Source organism: Lissotriton helveticus, chromosome 7 (genome assembly GCF_964261635.1).
Source record: "Lissotriton helveticus chromosome 7, aLisHel1.1, whole genome shotgun sequence".
Lineage (NCBI taxonomy): Eukaryota > Metazoa > Chordata > Amphibia > Caudata > Salamandridae > Lissotriton > Lissotriton helveticus.
This window is the reverse complement of record NC_136068.1, coordinates 1,501,474,549-1,501,495,645: the sequence shown is the minus strand read 5'-3', so window position 1 is coordinate 1,501,495,645 and position 21,097 is coordinate 1,501,474,549. Positions and strand designations below refer to the sequence as shown.

Here is a 21,097-nt window from a genome sequence, read left to right as displayed (position 1 = left end):
TAGGACCGATTTCTGGCTATCAGCCGTCTTCAGACAGGATAGCTTGACTCCAGTGGTGTGGAGAGCATGGGACTCACGTCTGAGCATACCCATCCCACTTGGGGTGACAAATGCAAAACAACAGTTGATGGACAGAATGCAGAACAATGTCATACATTCACCCCAGTACAGAGATCTGGGCCTAAATCCATCGTTTTTTTGCACTCCACACCACCCCAGTTCAGACATGGCCATATGCAAATCAGCCTTGACCCTGTGCCTCAAGGGAACAGTCCAGCCCGAACTGCCAAGCCACGTCTTTCCTGGACCGGAATCAAGCATCCTAGGACCGGTTTCTGGTTATCAGCCGTCTTCAGCCAGGATAGCTTGACTCCAGTAGTGTGGAGAGCATGGGACTCACGTCTGAGCATACCCATCCCACTTGGGGTGACAAATGCAAAACAACAGTTGATGGACAGAATGCAGAACAATGTCATACATTCACCCCAGTACAGAGATCTGGGCCTAAATCCATCGTTTTTTTGCACTCCACACCACCCCAGTTCAGACATGGCCATATGCAAATCAGCCTGCCCCTGTGCCTCATGGGAACAGTCCAGCCCGAACTGCCAAGCCATGTCTTTCCTGGACCGGAATCAAGCATCCTAGGACCGGTTTCTGGCTATCAGCCGTCTTCAGACAGGATAGCTTGACTCCAGTGGTGTGGAGAGCATGGGACTCACGTCTGAGCATACCTATCCCACTTGGGGTGACAAATGCAAAACAACAGTTGATGGACAGAACTGCAGAACAATGTCATAACTTCACCCCAGTAAAGAGATCTGGGCCTAAATCCATCGTTTTTTTGGACTACACACCACCCCAGTTCAGACATGGCCACATGCAAATCAGCCTTGACCCTGTACCTCATGGGAACAATCCAGCCCGAACTGCCAAGCCATTTCTTTCCTGGACCGGAATCAAGCATCCTAGGACCGGTTTCTGGCTTTCAGCCGTCTTCAGCCAAGATAGCTTGACTCCAGTGGTGTGGACAGCATGGAACTCATGTCTGAGCATACCCATCCCACTTGGGGTGACAAATGCAAAACAACAGTTGTCTACTGTGAATTCCCATAGAAGCCCATGTTCACACCAGAACATGGGATTCTAAGGGCATTCACAAGGGCGTATTATCAAGCCCATTATTGCCACTTTAGCTGCAGTTTTCTGCCGCTAAAGCGGCGATATTGTTACAAAAATCTTGTTGTGGGTCCAAATCATGCTAGTCCTCCTTCACATTGGCTAATTCCTCATTGTGTATAAACTGTACATAGCTGTTGATGTGTCTCGTCTTTGTAGGCCAAATTGCTTATGGCACATCACTGACAATTGTTTGTGACATTCTACCAGATGCAGTAACACTGGATTGGAATGACCATGCGATCAGGAACTGTTGTACTGCCATGTGTCTGTTTATTGGTTTAAATGATTTGGGATTCCTTTTGTGAGGTAGATGATATGGCTCCAACTGATGACATAGACCAATTTTATTTTTATCATTCTATAGGAAATTGCCTGATATATCCCCTCCTTATCTTATCTTATCTTAAGGGGATTTTCTATAGCGCTTTGACACCATAAGTTTCCTGGCGCTGATTGAGTGCTGAGAGGTGTAAAAGCGGGGGTCTAGCCAGACTGTGTGAAAAGGCAGGTTTTCAGGAGTTTTCTGAATGCCAGAAGAGAGTTGGAAGATTTAAGCGGAAGGGACAGCGGCTTCCAAAGATTGGGAGCCAGGTGAGCAAATTTACGGCCGCCAAATTTTTTAAGCTTGATTGAGGGGACGACTAAAAGTTGGCGATGAGAGGACCGTAGGTTGCGAACCGGACAGTAGAGAGTGATCAGGAATTTAAGGAAGGCGGGAGAAGTCCCAGACACAGCCTTGAATGTCAGGCAGCCGATCTTGACCGCAGCTCTCTGTTCAACCGGCAGCCAATGGAGTCTGCGAAGTAATGGTTTCGCAGACTGCCACTTCGGGATTTTATAGGCCAATCTAGCCGCCTGGTTCTGTACAATTTGGAGCCTGTGGAGGAGGGATTTGGGTAGGCCATGGTACAGAGAGTTTGAAAGGCGGGAGAGCACCAAGGCGATCAACACTTTTATCAGAGCCTCAGGTGTAAGAAGGTGAGAGGCTTTCCTGATTTGTCTTAGCTGGAACATTCATGATGACACAACAGCACCCACCTGAGGCTTGAGGGAGAGCTCCGTGTCAGTAATGACCCCAAGACTCTTTGCTGACTTGGCCGGGACAGGCGGGGAGCCAAGCTCCACCGGCCAGAACTGTGGACCCCAGTAAGTGGGGCTGTTGCCCGGTAGAATTAGCTCTGTTTTCCCCGGGTTCAGCTTGAGCTGGTTAAAATTCATCCATTGCTGGATGTGTAACATAACCTCTTGACAGTCGAGAGCTGCATTGGGAGTGTTGAGGGGAAAGATAATTTGCAGATCGTTTGCGTAATTGAAGACGGTGATGTTCCACCTCTTCAAGGATGGATGAGCGGTTGGAGATAAAGATTAAAAAGCAGAGGGGATAGGGATGATCCCTGGGGCACTCCGCAGGTGGATGGTACCTTAGCGGCCGTGAAAGGGCCTAAACGAACCGCCTGGGTTCTGCCCGACAAAAAAGATTTAAGCCAGGCAGAGGCCAGGCCCCGGATGCCGGCCTGCTCGACACGGTGGACAAGGATGTTATGGTCCACCGCGTCGAATGCCGCCGACAAATCCAGTAGAACGAGCGCCTGAGGTGCCCCTTTATTGGCATTACCCCTTAAGGAATCCATAACTGCCAGGATCACAGCCTCGGTGGAGTGGGCTGGTCTGAAACCGGCTTGATTGGGTTCCAGATAGTTGGAACACTCGATGAATTGAGAGAGGCAACTGGTGACGTGTGCCTCCAAGAGTTTGGATAGGTAGGGGCACCAGAACAGCCTCCTAAAGGAGTTGGGTACCACACCTGTCCCAAGAGAGGTGTTTAACAAAGGCAAAATGTGGTCCGGCAGAGCCAGGCAGATGTCGTGGAAAACTAGAGGGGGGGCAACAATCATTGGGCGAGCCAGATTTGACTCGGGCAGCGAGTTTGGCCAGAGTGATGGAATCGAGAACAGGGAAGGATGATAGTAAGAGTGGGTTTCCAGAAGAGGAAGCTAGTGTGGCAGCGGAAGAGGCAGGAGGAATAGTATTCTTAATCTTGATGATTTTTCCGATGAAGAAAATGTTTAAGGCGTTGCAGGACTCTTGGGTGGGGGCCTGAAAGGGGAGGGTCCTGGTGTCAGACGTGAGCTCACTCATGACTCTAAAAATCTCCTTGGACTTGTTAGGGGCAATGAGGATCCTTTCAGAGATATGTGAGGATTTTGCTGCTATAATTGCATTTTTGTATTTTTTCCGTGCAGCGACGTATACCTCTCTATCGGTGGGCGAGTAATTACGTCTCCACCTAAGTTCCATCTGGCGCAGTTCAAGTTGCTGAGTTTTCAGGGTGGCATTAAACCACCTGTGTGATTTGCAGTGCCGGGAGCAAGGGAATCTGGAGAGGGGGGCAAAATGGTCGCTGGCTTTGGTAATCCAGCTGGAGAAGTCCTCCTCCAGAGTGTGGACAGTCGCGACACTGCGCGGCGGGGGACAAGTCTCAGCCAAGAACGAAAGAAAATCTTGAGAATCAAGGGCGCTCCATTTACAAGCGACCCCACCTGCCAGAGGAGGAACCTTCACACGGCCCCTGACTGTGATCACAGTGTCGATCAAATGATGGTCCGACCAGATGCAAGGAGTGATCACGCGGCAGGAGAGCGTGAGGTTGTGGGTCCAGATATGATCTAGAATATGGCCCCTGATATGGGTAGGAGAAGTGACAAGTTGGGTCATGTTAAGACTAGAGAGGACTTCAAACAGCTCGGCCGCATGGGGGCCAGCGTCGCTATCATTGTACCAGTAGTTAAAGTCACCAAGGACAGCGACTCGGGCAGATGAGGTGATCAGGTTGGCTAGCTGGTCGCTGAAAGCGACGGGAAATAGAGGCATAGAATGGGGGGGGCGATAGAGAACAATAAGGGTAAGGGCTCCCCCTCCAGTTTCCAGGCTGATGATGAGATTATCCACATCAGCGAGGGTGAAAGAGGACGTGGAGATGAATTTGAACTCCTTACGAATGACAGCTGCCACCCCTCCGCCAGCGCGACCAGAGGGTCGGTTCATATTGAGCATGTAGTAGTCGGGGGGCAAGGATCCCCTCCTTCCATGTTGGTATGGTCTGCACCCGAAAATATAATCACTGACACAGAATATTTGAGTCATGTTTGATTTGCTATGTTTCTGACATCATGCCAGCCTATGATTGGGACAATGAAATGGATATGTTATAAGACAAGCCACTTGTAAGTACATGTTGGTGTGACATAGTGATCCTGAGCTGCACATTATTTACCTGCAACATATACATGCATACACAAGTAGCATGTTTTGGCACTGTAAAGTTCACATGGGAGTTCATATATACATTGCTAAATGTGAGGGTTACTTCAGCAAACAATGAGATTGTGACTTGTGTTATTTTTAAAGTGTTAAAGATGAAGAGATACATTGTGAAAAACAAACATAAAAAAGTGAAGTAGTCAGGTGAATGAAACCACAGTTGTAGATGCCAAATTTCAAAATACTACACCCATCAGAAAGGGAAAAGTATTCAGGTATAGTTCACAGAGTGAATGTGTTATACACACTGGAGGAAATTAATAGTTGAAGTGTCTTGCTGGTGGTGGGTGTCTTGCCATCCACACCTAATGGATTTTTACATCGACATCCCCACTTGAGACCGCTGGTGGGATCCGCTGCTGCAGAGACAGGGGTGTCCACCAGCATTTCTTCCTCTGCCAGGGACTCTCTTCCTGTGGCTGCTGCAGATGTAGAAGGCCCATATGTAGTTGGACCACCGGAAGAGGTAGATGGTAGTGGAAAAGCCCTGCACAGGGTTGTGCTGACATCCTGCAGCACCTCAATGAGCAGGCCCGTGTTGGTGTTGTGGGTGGCTAGCTCCTGGTGTATGTGCCTCTGCAGCTGTTATATCTCTCAGATTTCCATCAATACCTGGCCCATCACGTCTTGGGAGTCCTGATAGGCTCCCAAGACTTGGTTGATGGTGGCATGGGTGTGAGTGGCCCCAGTGGCCTTGCTCAGTGTTTCCACAGAACCCCTTCCATGAACCCTACCAGTATGTGACCTTGGCCCAGGGTGCACTCTCCCAATGATTTCTGGTTCCTCTGTTACTGGGCTGGTGATGGCCACCTCAGAATCCAGGACTGGGCACCACAAAATGGTGGCGACTGTGCTAGGTACACATATTGTGGGGACTGGGGTTGGCTGAGGTGTTGTAGCTGGGGTGGGAGGTGGTGGTGTGGGCATAGTGAGATTCACTGTTGACGTCTGCCTAGGCTGACCAGATGTGCTTGGACCGTCATCCACGTCCACATGTCCAGAAGTATTGTCATCACTGAGGGCTTCATCCAGGAGTGGAGTGGGAGTCTGTTAGGTTGCCAAGGTGCTGTGCCAGATCAACCTATTGTGAAGTAGAGAACATTGTTATTGGTGGCAGTTTGGTATTTACCTCCAAATGTTTGGTGTCACGGTAAGTAGAGGCCTTGGCATTGAACTTGTTAACAAGATATTTGGACACATTCAATACATTTACTATAATTGAGCAGCTAATTAGATGTGCTGATATGCTGCATTTTGGATTTAGGAATGAACATGACATCTCCCAAACATTTAAGCCAACATAGTGGAGACGTAACATATGTATTTGACCATTCCAAGGCCTAGTTGTGTTCAATACTGGTGAACACACAACTTGGTTGTATATTTAGAATGAGATATCATGTGAGCAGTGCAGAGTCAATGGGTCACCTGCCACTTCTAATCAGCTGACTTAGCATATTGCCTAATAATATTTGAGGTACACACTTGGTATTGTGTCGCTCATGCCTACAATAGTTTCAGTTGAGAAGCCAGCACAACATAAAGATACATAGGCAGAAATGTCTCTGAGTAGAGCATTGTATGTAGATTGTTCATTCCATGAGAAATAAACATCAGTTGTTACATGTCAGACAAGTGAGAATGGGCAAAATCACTATGGCATCTTGTTTCCTGTTACAGAAACTGGACCTCTTCTCTTCTTCCTAACACTTGCAAAATGGTTACAGTAACTTACTTGTGGTCAAAATACATTTGGACTGTACCATACATTTACATGTTGACACATGCTGAGATCTGGAATGATGATTTAATAGTAATATACTTACAATCACCATTCCAACATGTGGCATGTAATGGAGATTGATAAATGTGATCTTATATTCAACATTACACATTGATACAGACATTCAAACACCTCTGATTCTTTGAATAGTGCAGGTTAGGAAAGTAGATCGACAACACAATAGCAAAAGCTGAGACGAGAGCATACAGTTCTTGAAGTATTGTGACAGTTATTGAGATGTAACTTACCAGACTCCACTCCCCCAGCTATTCCTGTCAAGCCCTCAAAATACAGGATGACCAAGACCTTCTCCTTTCAGGTAAAGAGTTGTAATAGGGCACTGAGAAGAGCACCACCAGTTCTCTGGGCCTCCAGTTGTTGCTTGGAGGCCAAGGAACAAACCTTTCCCCTTAGTCATTCCACCTCTTCCCAATTTCCTCCTTTGCCCACTGGGTGGTACCTACGGCATTCACTCTGTTGACTATCCTGTCCCACATTTACCTTTTCCTACTGAGAGGAGTATGATGGACCTGGGTTTCAAACAATTGTGGCTCTACTCCTATGATTTCATCCACCATAACTGATAACTCAACCTCTGAAAAACGTGGATTTTTTGACGTGACATGACAATAAATTAAGTTCACAATGGCAAAAACACTAAAGAATATCAGGAAAAAATGCAAAAAAATGTGCGCAGAGTCTTCAATGGGATAGGGGAAACAAGGGCTGCCTTATCTAAAAAAAAAAAGTGTGGTCTCCGTCTTGCTGTGCTGTAGTGGAGAGGCAAAGGAACATGGCCTGGGATGGAGTGTGTTTTATAGTGTGATTTGCAGGTGTGTCCCCTTGGCCAATGGATATCAGCTGTGTTGTTTTTCTATCCATCTGATGGGCACTGTTCTGGTGGTTTGCTGAGAGCGTACCGTGACAGCCTACCGCCGAAAGGGGACCACCAGTACATCTGTAATTGACTTGGCGGGAAGCTGCAACCCAACGTTGTAGTCCACCGTGGGCCAGGCAGGACACATTCCGTCAATGGCAGTCAGTAGTTCAGGCTGCATGCATTGTAATATGACAGGTAGAAGACCACTGGCTCAGTGGTCTTCTTGGGACCACCACATTGCGGTATGGCAGTAAGACTACCAAACTTGTGATCAGCCCTAAAGCCACAGATGGAGCTTTATATTGCTGCAGGTAACTGCAAACAACATTCTAAAATAAGCTTTCATGGCATCTACAGAGTCAGATAGGAGCCAAATGGGTTCCATCATAAAACATCGAAATACATTACACTCAGCACCCTATCAACATGTCAGATTTGCCTAACCATGCTTGCGAGAGAATGCGGTTGATTTCTTTGGTCCTCATCAGATTGGACATCATCTAATGGTCATTATTGATGAATACTTCTTTTTTCCCTTGGTAGAAGATCTTTCATCTATTGCTTATAAAAAGTTTATTGAAAGATTGGATGGTATCTTTGCAACATGGGTTATCCCTGTGATCTTAAAATCTGACAACAGTCCACCCTTCAATAGTTGAGAGTTTTGAGACGTTCTCAGCCATCTCAATGGAAGCGCCAGAAAAGCACTCCTCTTTGGCCTTGTTGAACGATTCATGAGTACTTTAAATAAAGCTGTGCAGCGTGCTGCATTAGAGAAGCTCGTCCTCAAGATTATTTTAAATACCAATCTTCAAAGATTAATGATTGACCCCTCACTTTACTACAAGGGAAAGCTCTGCAATGTTAATTTTTGGAAGAGCCATGACAACAAAGTTAACTCAATGTACGAACCTCAGATCAAAGATGGAGAAGGCGATTTGTACAGAAGATTTTGGTTGCAAACGAAAAATGAAAATGTATGCTGACAAGCAATATCATGTGTAAGATATCACTAGTTTGCAATCCAGAAGAAAAAAGCTGAGGTCTTACTGCCCAAAGGACACATGGTGACTGCCCGATTTCTTGGGAAGTCCCTCACTAGAGATTCTTTTCACTTCAGACATGTGGCTCTTTACTCACCAAACATCAATGTCACCGTAGAGGCTGGGTCCAGACAGACAGTTAATGATCCTGCGACTGCTTTTGCTTCCACCTCACCTATGCAGATCACTAACACTCTGACTGTCAGCTCCCGGCTTCTAATGACCCAATGACGACATGTGAGTCAAGCGCCCGGAAGGCTCATTGAAGAGTTATAAATACATATGTATTTGTAATTATTTATATATTCATTTATTTATTTATTGTTAAAAGGTATACGTTTTTATTTAACAAAGGGTAACTTGTAGTGTCATGTAAATCAAGAATGACAGGACTCTTTTGGTTCTTAATGGACTCTGTAGACCTGTGACGTAAGTGTTGGAAGGTAATGAAATTAATGCAGGTTTCGAACAGAGAGTTCTTGCTTGCATGCTGTTGAATAAAGACGTGCATAATAACTCTCTGTGTGGGACATAATAATTGGTGAGTGCCTGGACTGGGGAGGATGCTACTAATGCCAAAAGGCCTTATTGTAGTCGCACACAGACAGCTTTTTAAATGAAACACAATATTATACAAAACTATATTAATATACGATATTAAAAACCTAAAAAAGGTTGTTGAAACAGCACAGACTCCCTATTCTTGAGCAAGCGTCTTTTCAGCCAGCTCAGGCCAATCATGCTTGAGATCAGTGCAGGGGTCGCATGGGGAGTCCGATGGTCTCCCAGGGACTGCTGGGACCAGAGAGAGAGGAGTGCAAGGCGGCATAAGGTAAGTCTATTTTTTTGATTTTTTTTAGTATTAACCCCAACCACAGTATCTCTCACCTGCTTCCCACTGGCCCCCTCGCTACACCACATCCCCACCACTCGCCACACCAGTCTTTGTCTCCACCAGCCACCACTGCTGTCATTACTTTTACTGCTTTTAATTTAAAAACTAACTTAAAGGTAGCTCAGAATGTTCCCATCAAAGACCAATGTGGAAATTAGGAGTAAACTAAATAGAATTTAAATATAATTTTACCGCTGTGGGAGGGTGGGAAGCTCTACAATCAATTTCACTGTGAAGGTGAGCCAGCTTGCTGATAATTAAGTTATATATTTGATCCAAAGCACCAGTAAAACTGCAAGAACTTTAAAGAGGCACAGAGTTTGGTATGTGCTCCTCACAGTTACAGTTTGTGCACAGGGTCCTGTAAAACCCCTAGGTGATCTAGTGAGCCTGGGATGGGTCTGGTTGAGAACAACAGTTGTCTGAGGAAACCAGTTCGATGTCACAAGAGGCTTAAGTGGCTAGACAGTAACCCTACCCCTAAGGTGCAGCCATTGAGTGTTGATCGGATTCGATATGTATATCTTAGAGTCCTGCTATGTGATTACCTCTTTCTTTGCTGCTACTTGCATGGTGCTTCCCATTCAGCTGCTGGAGAAGGATTAACTGTCCTGAATTAAGGACATTTTAAAAGACCACCTCCTCTCTTTTACATGCAGCCGATTCCTCACGGCGGCACTCATTAAGGGGCTAGCATTGCTCTGACAAGCATTTACTTTTCTGTGTCATGTATTTAAAAAGCATGTGAAATGGCCATGTGCACTAGAAATGGAAAATATTTACTGTCATCTATTGTTCTTTATTCCTAGAGGTGCAGCTAAACGTCAGACTCTGTGGTATGAAGCAGTTAAGAGGCTGCTAAGTTTAAATGTATGCTAGAAAACAAAATCACTTCCATAATAGAACATAATTTCAGTAACTCCAAAACCAAATGTAAACAAGTTATGTCTGTATGTCCGAATATCATCTAACATAAATATTATGTCCTACATTTTATTTTTAAAAGTAGCACCCCTTTGGGTGTAGATTTTCTATTGAGGTCATGATATTAATGTTAGATGATATTCTGACAGTAAAATTCAGATACTGCATCAAGCAATGCTGAGCATTCAACGTTGGAAAGACTTAGGGGCCCATTAGGATGCCACCCTAGCGGTGCTGGGACCGGCCGCCAGTGGTGCGGAGGTCCCGCACCTGCGAGTAGGATGCCACCACCACCGTGGTGGTGGCATCCTTCATTCCTAGCATTGTGGCGGGTGGTGCTCACAGCAATGCCCGCCACAATGCTGGGAATGCACTGTGTGCATTGTCATGCACAAGGTGACAGGCAGCGCGAGGTGCCTGCCATCATGTCCATGACAATGCAGGGGGGTACCATAGGTACCCCCCATGTGCACCCCCACCTCCCAATACCCTGGGGGCCCGCAAGCTGCAGTGACAATGTCAATTTGGGCCTCAATTGTCACACATGTTCCCCTATTAAGTAATATTTACCCTACCATGTGGGTAGCAAGGTGCTCTTAGGGATGACATTTAGGGGTCGATTCCGATCCGTTAAAAATCTCCGTCCGTACGACTCACATCCGGAGCCGTTTCCGTACGACTCGTACGGACGCCGTACGACCGGACGATTCCGATCGGGCGACCCGGATGCGATTCGTACGGTCCACGTCGATTCGTACGGAAAAGCGCACGATCACCTACACACCGTACGGCGCGTACCCCTCATGTTCGCAGGGGTACGCGCCGTACCCCTGGGATCATGGGGGTACGTGTCGTACACCCAGCGTACATGGGGGGTACGTGCCGAACACCCAGCGTACATGGGGTACGGCACGTACCCCATGTACGCTGGGTGTACGGCACGTACCCCCATGATCGCAGGGGTACGGCGCGTACCCCTGCGATCATGGGGGGTACGCGGCGTACCCGGGGGGGCCGTTCCGTACCTGTTTCGGGGCGAACTCTGACTGTAAGACAGTTTCCAGCTCCCGTAGAAAAAGGGTCGTACGGAGCGTACACAACACGGATCGTACTTGCCGGGTCATAAAAAGCAGCCGCGAAGCGTATGGACGTCGTGTACAGCGGCTTCCGAGGGCAATTCGTACGGGGATTTCATTCGTACGGTCCCTGGTACGATTCGGACGGATAGCTGCATCGGGTGTGGATCGTACTACGTCGTTCGTACGGAGACGGTTACGGGTACGATTCGTAAGGAAAAAATGCTCCGTACGACGATTCGGAGCGCTTTTTACGGGATCGAAATCGACCCCTTAATATTTAAAATCAGGTGTTCCTATCCGTCAAAGAGTGAATTTGACGGATGTATGTCATTACAACGCATGCTTTTACCACGCATGCCTTTACAACGCGGTTTTTACATCGCATACCATTACAACGCATAGTGCTTCTGGGTGCTGGATAGTGAATAGTTTAATTTACTATTCCAACTCCAGTCCCCGTGGACACTAGGGAAGTTTATTGGATAGTAAATTAACCTATTCCCTATCCTATAGCGCCCCCCAGAGCAATGCGTTGTAATGGTTTGCGTTGTAATGGTTGCGTTGTAATGGTAGTGCGTTGTAAAAGTTTCGTTGTAAGTGATGTTTTCTGAATTGGACAGGTCTGGCCAGCAAGGTTTAAGCTGCTGTTGTCAAGCTACACAGATATACATATACTTTGGCCTTATAGGAAAGTTCAATATGTCAGTCAGGTTTTAAGTCAATTTCAACATGTTTTAGGGGTCAGAGCTCATGTCCTGGACACTGGATAGCAGAGTACCAGTGTCTGAGTTCAAGATTATTAGTTGGGGGTGTGCAAACTTGCATAATCTACTTTTGTGTAATTACAGAAACATTACGAAAAATTAAGCAAAAATATGTGAAATCAAATTTTGCCTAAATGTTTGGTGCAAGGATACATTTAAAGAAGAGAACTGTGAACAACAGCCAGTTACATCCTATTGTGCCTAGGCATTAACGCTAATTTTATTTACCCCAAATGACTCTGAATTGTGCCGTTCACTGTAGATCTTTACACCAAATGGCACATAATTATACAAAGTGGCACTATACTCAGGCATGGACCTGGGAAGAGGGTTCTTCCTAAGAAAGGCCACTAATAGAGAATGCAGTACTTTTGGAAAGTGGGTCAGCAACACATGCCTTCATCCTTGCCTTGTATCTAACACATTACGGACAGTGCCTAACAAACAAGGAGCAGGAAAAGTACGCAAGATTGGATAGCTGAGGTGGGCACTCGGGTAATGGGTGATGGGCCAGTATCTGAATTACTACTGAAGGCCTCTTTTCTTGCCACCTTGATGGATGATTTGGTCTATGTTTTTGGTGTTCAGATGGTGCCAGCTGCTCATTGGGCACCTGTGCCGTATTTCTGGAGGCAGGTGGGCTTCTATTACCTCCCTTTAAACAATAGGGCGGAGATATCATTCTCAGTCTCTCACTGAGGCTGCCCATTAATGTATGCAATTGAGCAGGGGCAGTGGGCCTGAGCAGAAGTGGCCTCACTTATATTGAGGTATGATTCCCCATTGCAAACTAATCAGTGTACAAAGAGTACAACATTTGCATTTTTAATCTCAGTGAAGTTAAGAAAACATACCTCTTTTAGACAAACACCTCTCCTTCTATTTATAATCCTGAAAAGGTGCTATCTGTAAATATGGGCATTTTTTTTTAGGTTGCCCGGGCCTTTTATTGTTTTCAATCCAGCCCTGAATGTACGTGCTTTTCAAGTTACAGATACGCAACGAAAGACAAAACTGATTGGCGGTGCCAGAAAATCTAAGAAGCAGAAAACAGCAGAAAACAAACTTCTTGCTTACAGCCCACCCTCGTCACTGTTTTCCTGGAGAACTTTCAAGGCATGAGTCCAAGGAAAATTTCATGTCCTGTGCCTTTTAAAAAAATGCTAACACACACGAGCTGTCCTTGTTTGGGATCGGTGAGCACGCACAATTAAGTTAACATTATCAATTGACCCCATGTTGTGTGTGACACGTTCAGCCAGTCGTTACTTAGTAATCTCTTGTAACCAATACTTCAAATGGTGAAAGCGAAACTGCAAATTCTAGAAGGCACTGTACTATAGGCTAAATGTCAGGCAAGCATGAAGGAGCCCCCAGGACATGGTTTATGTTGCAGAACCAAGGTGAACTCCTTGTTACAACACCTCCAATTCCCAGCCCAAGCCTTTGTGTTTAATAGCTATTATCTGGTACTTTAGTCCAAATGCTGAATAATATGTAGTGGACAAAAGCTATAACCATTGTGTTATATGGATGTGGTTTCTACAGTGACCTTTGGAGTCCTGTGGCAATCTTTCACTTAACTATCGCTGGTAAAAATGAATTCCATTAAGGGTAATGAATAATGCTGTACTGGAGTGTGTGCTGGCAGCTCTCAGTAGGGATGGCTTGATAACTGAGTCATTGTGATTGAGGTAAAGGGGTGAACAGTAAGACCGGCAAGCAGTTTTTTGGTTTTGACTGCACAGCGCTTGCACTGTAATTGTGAAATCTATTGTTAGTATATAGCTTAAAAGGGGCTTACATCTCGCCCCCTTGTTTTTCATTGGTTCCTGTGCTTGCCACTTCCTTTTCCTCCATTTCTATTGGTTTTAGCAAATTATTTCCTGTTCTTCCTCGTGTTTGCTCTTATCAGTTTCCCATGGCCCAAGTGCTGTTTACATCCACTTTGTGGGACATTTGTTGTTTCTCACATTTGCCTTGACAGCTGTACATTGGATGTCACTTTGGCTCCCTACCTTGTGCTACCGACACAATGTACATCTCACACATAGCTCGATTGTAAACATTGTTACTTGCTGTTGCTTTTAGACAATGCAGACAAACAGTTGATTTTGTATCTGTTATTGGCACAAAATTGTTTTCCATGAGACTTGGAATGCATTGTTCTCCAAGTCTCTCTTGCAGCCCTAAGCCCTGCCCCCTAGGTTACAGGTTTCATCTTGACTTGAGGAACGGCATTGAGTAACTGCAGAAGTTTTACCAGGTAACCTTTGTTTCACTTCTCCTTGTTGTGGCTCACATTATCCTCTATTTCTTGTTTAAGTGTGCCTTTACCCTCTATTTAATGCAGCTCTGTAAATGGAGTTGCCTGTCTTACAACCCTGATGGTGTTGTTTGATAGCAGTGTCCTGTAACTATTTGAAGTGGTAAGACATCACAGAAGCTTATTGCGGCACCATGACACTCCAAGAGTTAACTGTGTTTCAAATCTTTTCAACTCTTAACTGACACCGTCGGTTAGAATACACTTATCAGTATTCCAGTGGACATAGCACGCTGGCATTGTATGCTGAGCTGGTGATCTCCACGACCCCTATGGCTCACACTGATCTTTCAGAACGGGGTGAGTCTCTAGGATGTATTGCCCTTTCTTCCTTCATTTACAGTGTTATGAATGCAACAGCTCTGTCAGCGAAGGATGCAACTTTCTGACAACTACTCTAATGGCTTTTGCTTTCCAACTTTCCATTTTAGACCCTAATGTTTTTTTGCCAATTTGCAGCACTGCTGTTTCCATTATGCAAGCATCCATGAGTTGCTTTCTCTACCAACGTCCACTCTCATTCGCACCCCTTCCCGCATCATGCAGTGTCCCTCCGTCTAGATAGCCATGCACACTTTGTTTCAGAGAGGGATTTATTGGTGTGCGATTGTTGGGCTACCTGATGAAAACTTGAATAAGCCATCTGCCGTCCTCATCCCTAAAACTTCCACAATGAGTGGCAGAGTCTGGTAGGAATAGAGAGTTGAAGACCCATGAATCACTGAAGAAATGCTGCCACAAGCCACTTCCTCCGAACAGATCTTTACTCTCCTTCTGCTATTGAAGCACTAAATTCTTCTTCCTCGGTGTCGGGCTCTGCTTCCCAGCTTGCCATGCCAATGAACTTAATAACCAGTCTGCAGGGGATAACACAGAAACACATGTAAAGTGCCCCTCTTTCCAAACTTTTGCTGATGGGTTTTCTTGGTTGCCACAAAGACTCTGTCCTTTAACTTGGACACCAGCGATCCTGATACTGGGTTATTCATTTATCTTTCGAACACTGTCTTCTAGATCAATGCCTATGCCTTATTTGTGCTTTCAGTTCTCAATCCATACAGCCATTCCTCCAGGCTCTGTTAGCACTCCCCACTCTATAATCCCTCTATAGTCTCCCTCAGTTTGTGTTTCTTCATGCATGCTTTCATTCATACCTCTACAGCCTGTTAAGGTATTTTATATATTTGCCCTATGAGCTGTCTCTTTGTCCTGTGAGCTGTCACTTTACCCTGTTGACCTCCCCAATTATCGTCCATGATTGAAATAGAAAAGCAAATCAGCCTGAGTTCTACTGATGTTTGCAACAATTACTACTTTTATGGTTGTATTTATTTAGTGTACAACTCATTCTACAACTAGGTTGATACACGAGTAACTGTGTTGTTTTTGGTACTACTACCGTAATGAATTCACAATATTTCTATTCTTACTATAGCAGTATAGAACCCGTCTCGTCATATGATTCATAGTATGCATCGCATACCGCCATTTTTTCAAAATAAGGCCATTGCAGATAGCAGAGCAGCCTTGTTTCCTCTCTAATGATCAGTTCTTTTTTTTATTTTTATTTCAGTACATTTTTATTGATTTGTACATATACATACACATACATATAAGACATATAACATACACTTTAAATGGACAACTCGTTCCAGGGTTTCTGTCCAGCTCGTTTGGGTTGTGTATCTCTACTATACAGATGTATAAATACTAGGCTGATCCCCCTATCCAACTGTCCCCTTATAGGGTGGGGAGGAGGTGTACAGGGGAAAGGAAAGAAGAAAGGAGAAATTGAGAAGAAAAAGATACAAGAAGTTGATTTGTTTACCTCGTTTGTGAGCTTTGCCTATAAACATTTGCATTGCTTAAACACAGTGAAACCTGACAAAATCCATTAAACCAAATAGGGGTAACAAATAAGGCCCTGGTCAAAATCTCATATTAATAGATCCATTCACAGCTTCTGGATTTAGGGAAATGGGACTATATATGTTTATTGAGAAATACAAAGATGTTGCTGAACTGCTTGATATTAAAAGTCCAGGAAAACTAGACTCTTATGGGTTAGCTTGGGGTATCATTACTATAGTATTCTTAAGAACAGGAAAAGCTGAAGCTTCTTTCCTCCCCCAATTACAGAGGACGCAGCTTACATAGACCTCTGCGCGACGTAAGAGCACTGAGCCAGAGAGCAAATCGTACATGAATCCAATGGGTAATTGCCTTTTAAAACATCACAATATAAAAAAAAACATCACCAATACTGTCGCAGAGTCCGAGAATGAAAGGCAGCAGTGGCTTATGATTATACACTGCGCTTGTTTACCATGTTTTGGGATGGTGCTTCTCCGTGTTTTTTCCTTCAGGATTTTGTACACTGTGTTCTAGATTCGAATTCTACTTGGTAGTGAATCCTTTGTGTATCGCCCCTTTGAGCTTAATTACGCATATACTGTTGTATCTGAAAGACTGGGAGCACAGGTCTGTGCCAAATTTGGCAGCACTGCGCTCCAACATTTCCAAAAGGCAGGCATGCGCTGTATTTTCAACAATAGGACCCACCCCTGCGTTTTCTGTAGCGCTGCTGCTGTATATACAACTTTGTAATTATTTTAAAAATGTACATTATAAATGAAGATGTATATGAGAGTTGGTTAACAAAGAGTATCACAGTGATGAGAATAAATATATAAGATGAACTGTATCTATTAGAGGGTATGTGTTTACGAGTTTAGTTGGGGAAGTAAGAGAAAAATGAATTAGTTCCTCTATTATATTCTGTATTTTATTGAAAATAATAGTACAGTCTTGTGGAAAGTTGCAATGAGGAACTAAGAATGTTTTAAATGGCTAAACATCATGTGCAGAATAGATATATCCATCATTTGCACTTTGGAAGTTGTAGTACTTTCAGGAGGTGCAGTTGCAGAATGGTGGAGAGTGGTGGAGAAAGGGGTCGTGACCGCTGAAGACCTCTCAGCAATCCAGCTGTGTGGGACTTACTCAAAGTAACAGGAAGGCTTGTTGGCCTCCGAGGACCCTCAGCATCCAAGGGAACTTCATCCCCCAACCAGTAGTGTGCAAGGGGGTACGTTTGCACAATGATGGAGAAAGGGGGAGTGGCCTCCGAAGTTCTCCCAGCAATTGCGCTGGGTGGGACTTATTGTAGGTAATAGGAGGGCTTGTTGACCCCCAAAGACCCTCTGGAGCCAAGGGGATTTCAACCCCCAAACAGAAGTTTGCAAGGAGGTACGTTTGCACAATGGTGGAGAAAGGGGGCGTGGCCTCTGAAGACCTCTCAGCAATCGCGCTCTGTGGGACTTACTGGAGGTAACAGGAGGGCTTGTTAGCCCCTAAGGACGCTCAGCATCCAAAGGGACTTCATTCTCCCACCAACACTGCACCAGGAGGCACGTTTGTAGAGTGGTGGACGAAGGGGTCATGGCCGCTGAAGACCTCTCAGCAATCCAGTTGTGTGGGACTTACTGGACATAACCAGAGGGCTTTTGGGCCCTAAGGACCCTGAGCATCCAAGGGGACATCATCCCCCAACCAACAGTGTACCAAGAGGAGCATTTGTGGAGTAGTGGAGAAAAGGGGTGTGGACTCCGAAGTCATCTCAGCAATTGCGTTCTGTGGGACTTACTGGAGGTAACAGGAAGGTTTGTTGGACCCAAAGGACCCTCAGAAGCCAAGAGACGTCATCCCCCAACTAGCAGCACATGAGGAGTCACAATTGAAGAGTAGTGCCCCCCTTCCTTGGGCTTATTTTGACCCAGAGGACTCCATCCCCCAGGGCCAGGTATCTTTAGAATGGGGAGAGAGGGCGTGTGGGCCCCGGTCCCCGGAACAATTACTGCCCCTGGGACCCTATTCCCCACAGGCCCAGATTTTTAATTTTTAATTTTTTTCTAATGAAGGAAGGGGGGGGGCAAGGGCTGATTTTGGCGATGCAGAGCGTATCCACCGGGGCCTGGCTGCCCTGGTTTCACCCAGGGCATCCACTTTCTCATGCTGGGGACTGCAGAGGGAGCCTGAAGGCCCCTGTAGTCCCTGCTGGCTCCCCACATCCTGCGGGAGCCGGCATTGCTTTTTGACAGAGGGAGCTGCTGAACATGCAGCTCCCTCTGGCCAAAGCAGTTTAGCTCAGTTTCTAGTAAGAGAGAGCATTTTTTCTGCTCTCGCTTATTAGAAGCAGAGCAGCTTTTGCTATGGCTGGGTGGGAGCAGTAATGCTCCTGCCAAGCCATAGCAAACTGGGTGTTCAGGGGTGCGCACCCTGGGACATTACAGGAGCTGACCCTGGAAGGTGGTGGTCACCAGGGCAATCTTTTGCTCCAGTAGGGGGAGCCACATGGCCCCCCTCAATTCTTAATTTTGCCCCTAGTAGGTGGTGGTCCCTGGGGCCATGAGGGGGCCAGATACCCCTGCATTATTTGTACTTTTAGCCCCATTGAGGTGGCGGTCTCCAGGGCAAACAAGGGGGGCACATGCTCCCCTGCAGTTATATCATATTTTGCCCCCTGGAGGTGGCGGACCCTGGGGCTGTGAGGAAGCTGAGAGTGGGTCTGCTTTGCCACCAATTAGGTCTTAGCACACGATCCGGAGGGGTCGTGGACTCACCGTCTCTCTATATGCACAACTGGAACTTTCTTAAAATACCTCAGCAATTGCTGAACAGATTTACATCATTTAACAGAAAGGTTGCCTTCTGGACTAACAGCTACCTGTCTGACAAATTTGATGTAATTCCGGTCAGCCATTCGGGCTGTAGCCTTGTCTAAAGTTCCTATGGAAATTAACATGGGGAAAACATGTTTTGGGCCCCCTCAGGTCCCTCTTGACGGATCACACTGAAATTTTCAAGACAGTAGTTAAAGTTAGTGGCAAACTCGTTTTGAAACTTTTATTGGCAAATTAGAAAACGCTCTTTCTATGGAAGCTAGGTCCTAACTATAACTAACTATATATATAGTGAAAGCCTCTGGGACCAGCCCTGCTTTACAAAACTCTGTATTCCAGGATGAAACAGAAGGATGGCACACACGAAGAGCAGTTTATTAGGCTTGAACTGCTCCCTCAAGCAATCATCACGCAAAGTGCGACGTGCATGTATCCCCCAAGTCAGACTTACGCCTTTCGGCCGTAGCCTTCTATTGGATAATTTATATTTAGTCACTGGAAAAAACAAAGGTTACAGGGACTTTATAGTTAGGCTGATCATTTACTCGTACAAAACCAGAGAAATTCAGCAGTTATAGTTAGCTCAACTATCTATAACTAGTGCCCCTGCAATACACTGCTTACGACCTCATCTCACATATGACATGTGTGTGACCCCCTGCAGGGATGAGTGAGTGGGTAAATCAGTGGCTATATGGGTTTGTGAGTACATCTGCATGGGGGTGTATTGGAGAGAGAGTGTGCGTATGGCTGTGTCAGTGATTGAATGGTACTGTCAGTGGTATATGAGTGAGTAACTGCATATGTGAAAGGAAGTATAGTTGAGTGTTGGAGTTTATAAGTTACTGTATGGTGAGTGAGTCATTGTGAGAGTGGCTGTGTGTGCTTGTGTCAGTGATTGTATAGGTGAGTAAATATGTCTGAATAAGTGAGTTGGTGTATGTGTAACTTTATAGGTGAGTATGTGGCTGTGTGATTGACTCTATGGTTGAGTGACTAGGTTTGTGAGTAGCTCTATGGGTGACTGAGAGTGTGTGAGTGGCAGTGTGGCTATATGAGTAGATATTTCAGTGGCTTTATTAGTGAGTGAGTTGGTGTGTGAGTAGCTGTATGGTTTCAGAGTAGATTTGTGTGTGTAGGCCTATGAATCAGTGAGTGGGTAGCTAAGTACTGGTATGGGTGTATCAATGGTTTTGAGAATGGTAGTGTGAAAGTTGGAGTGGGTGTATGAAAGGTTATATTGGGTGTGAGTCGCTGCATCAGAGATTCTGTGGATTATGTCATCAGTGATGTCACTGACCATGTCATGAGTGATGTAATATGTGAGGTCATAAGCAGTGCATTGTGGGGGAACGAGTTATAGTTAGCTCAGCTAACTGTAACTGCTGAATTTCTCTGATTTTGTACGAGTGAAATATCAGCCTAACTATAATGTCCCTGTAACCTTTGTTTTTTCAGTGAATATCTAAGGCTTTTTTAATCCTATTTCGTCACTATAACAGCCCTGCAACCTTTGTTTTTTTTAATGAATTTCTAAGGTTTTTTAAATAATAATTCCTAACTATAGCTTACCTGTAACCTTTGATTTTTTTCAGTGAATTTCCATGGTTTATTAAGCAGCAATAGACTTTGCAGAATGGTGTGGGCAGGGGATGGGGCCTCTGACCAACTCTCAGACATCCCGCTGAGTAGGACTTATTGACAGTTCCAGGAGGGATTCTTGGTACTCTCTACGTACTTACATAAGTGCATGAGTAAAGCCTGATTGTTTCATCAGTGCATGTATGTGTCTCAGTATTTCAATGACTGCATGGGCTGTAAGTGGGTGTTTAGATGGCTGCATAGGTCCTGCACAAATGTTATAATTGCATTGGTGTAGCCTTGTCAATCGCATAAGTCAATTGATAGTACCTAGGTGATTAGATTAATGTATACATTGGGGCCCATTAGGATGGCGGGCGGACTTTTGTCTGCCCGCCACTAATTAATGGGGCTCCAAAAATAAGAAAAAAAGAAAAATGTAGTTGATTCTAGTTTTTGAGGATTTTGAGGAAATTGTAAAAAGATATAAAATATTTCTGATAGACATAAATAAAATTCATTTTTGATTAAATTCTATTCATAAGATTGGTTGAAAGGACAATTGTTTTTTTCATTGTCGCTTCTACGTATGGTCAAATTTTGGTGCAGTACTGGCAACTTGTTTTGCTATTTCAGG

General features: G+C 45.2%; 1 protein-coding gene across 1 annotated transcript in view; it reads right to left on the bottom strand.

Annotated features, from left to right (window-relative positions):
• Window positions 1-4,725: 4,725 nt before the first annotated feature.
• The window catches only part of LOC144769553 (uncharacterized), a 53,966-nt gene continuing 37,594 nt past the window's right edge, over window positions 4,726-21,097 (bottom strand). Inside the window, 1 exon segment of the mRNA XM_078653704.1 lies at window positions 4,726-5,550. Coding sequence (XP_078509830.1) covers window positions 4,726-5,550 — 825 coding nt within the window.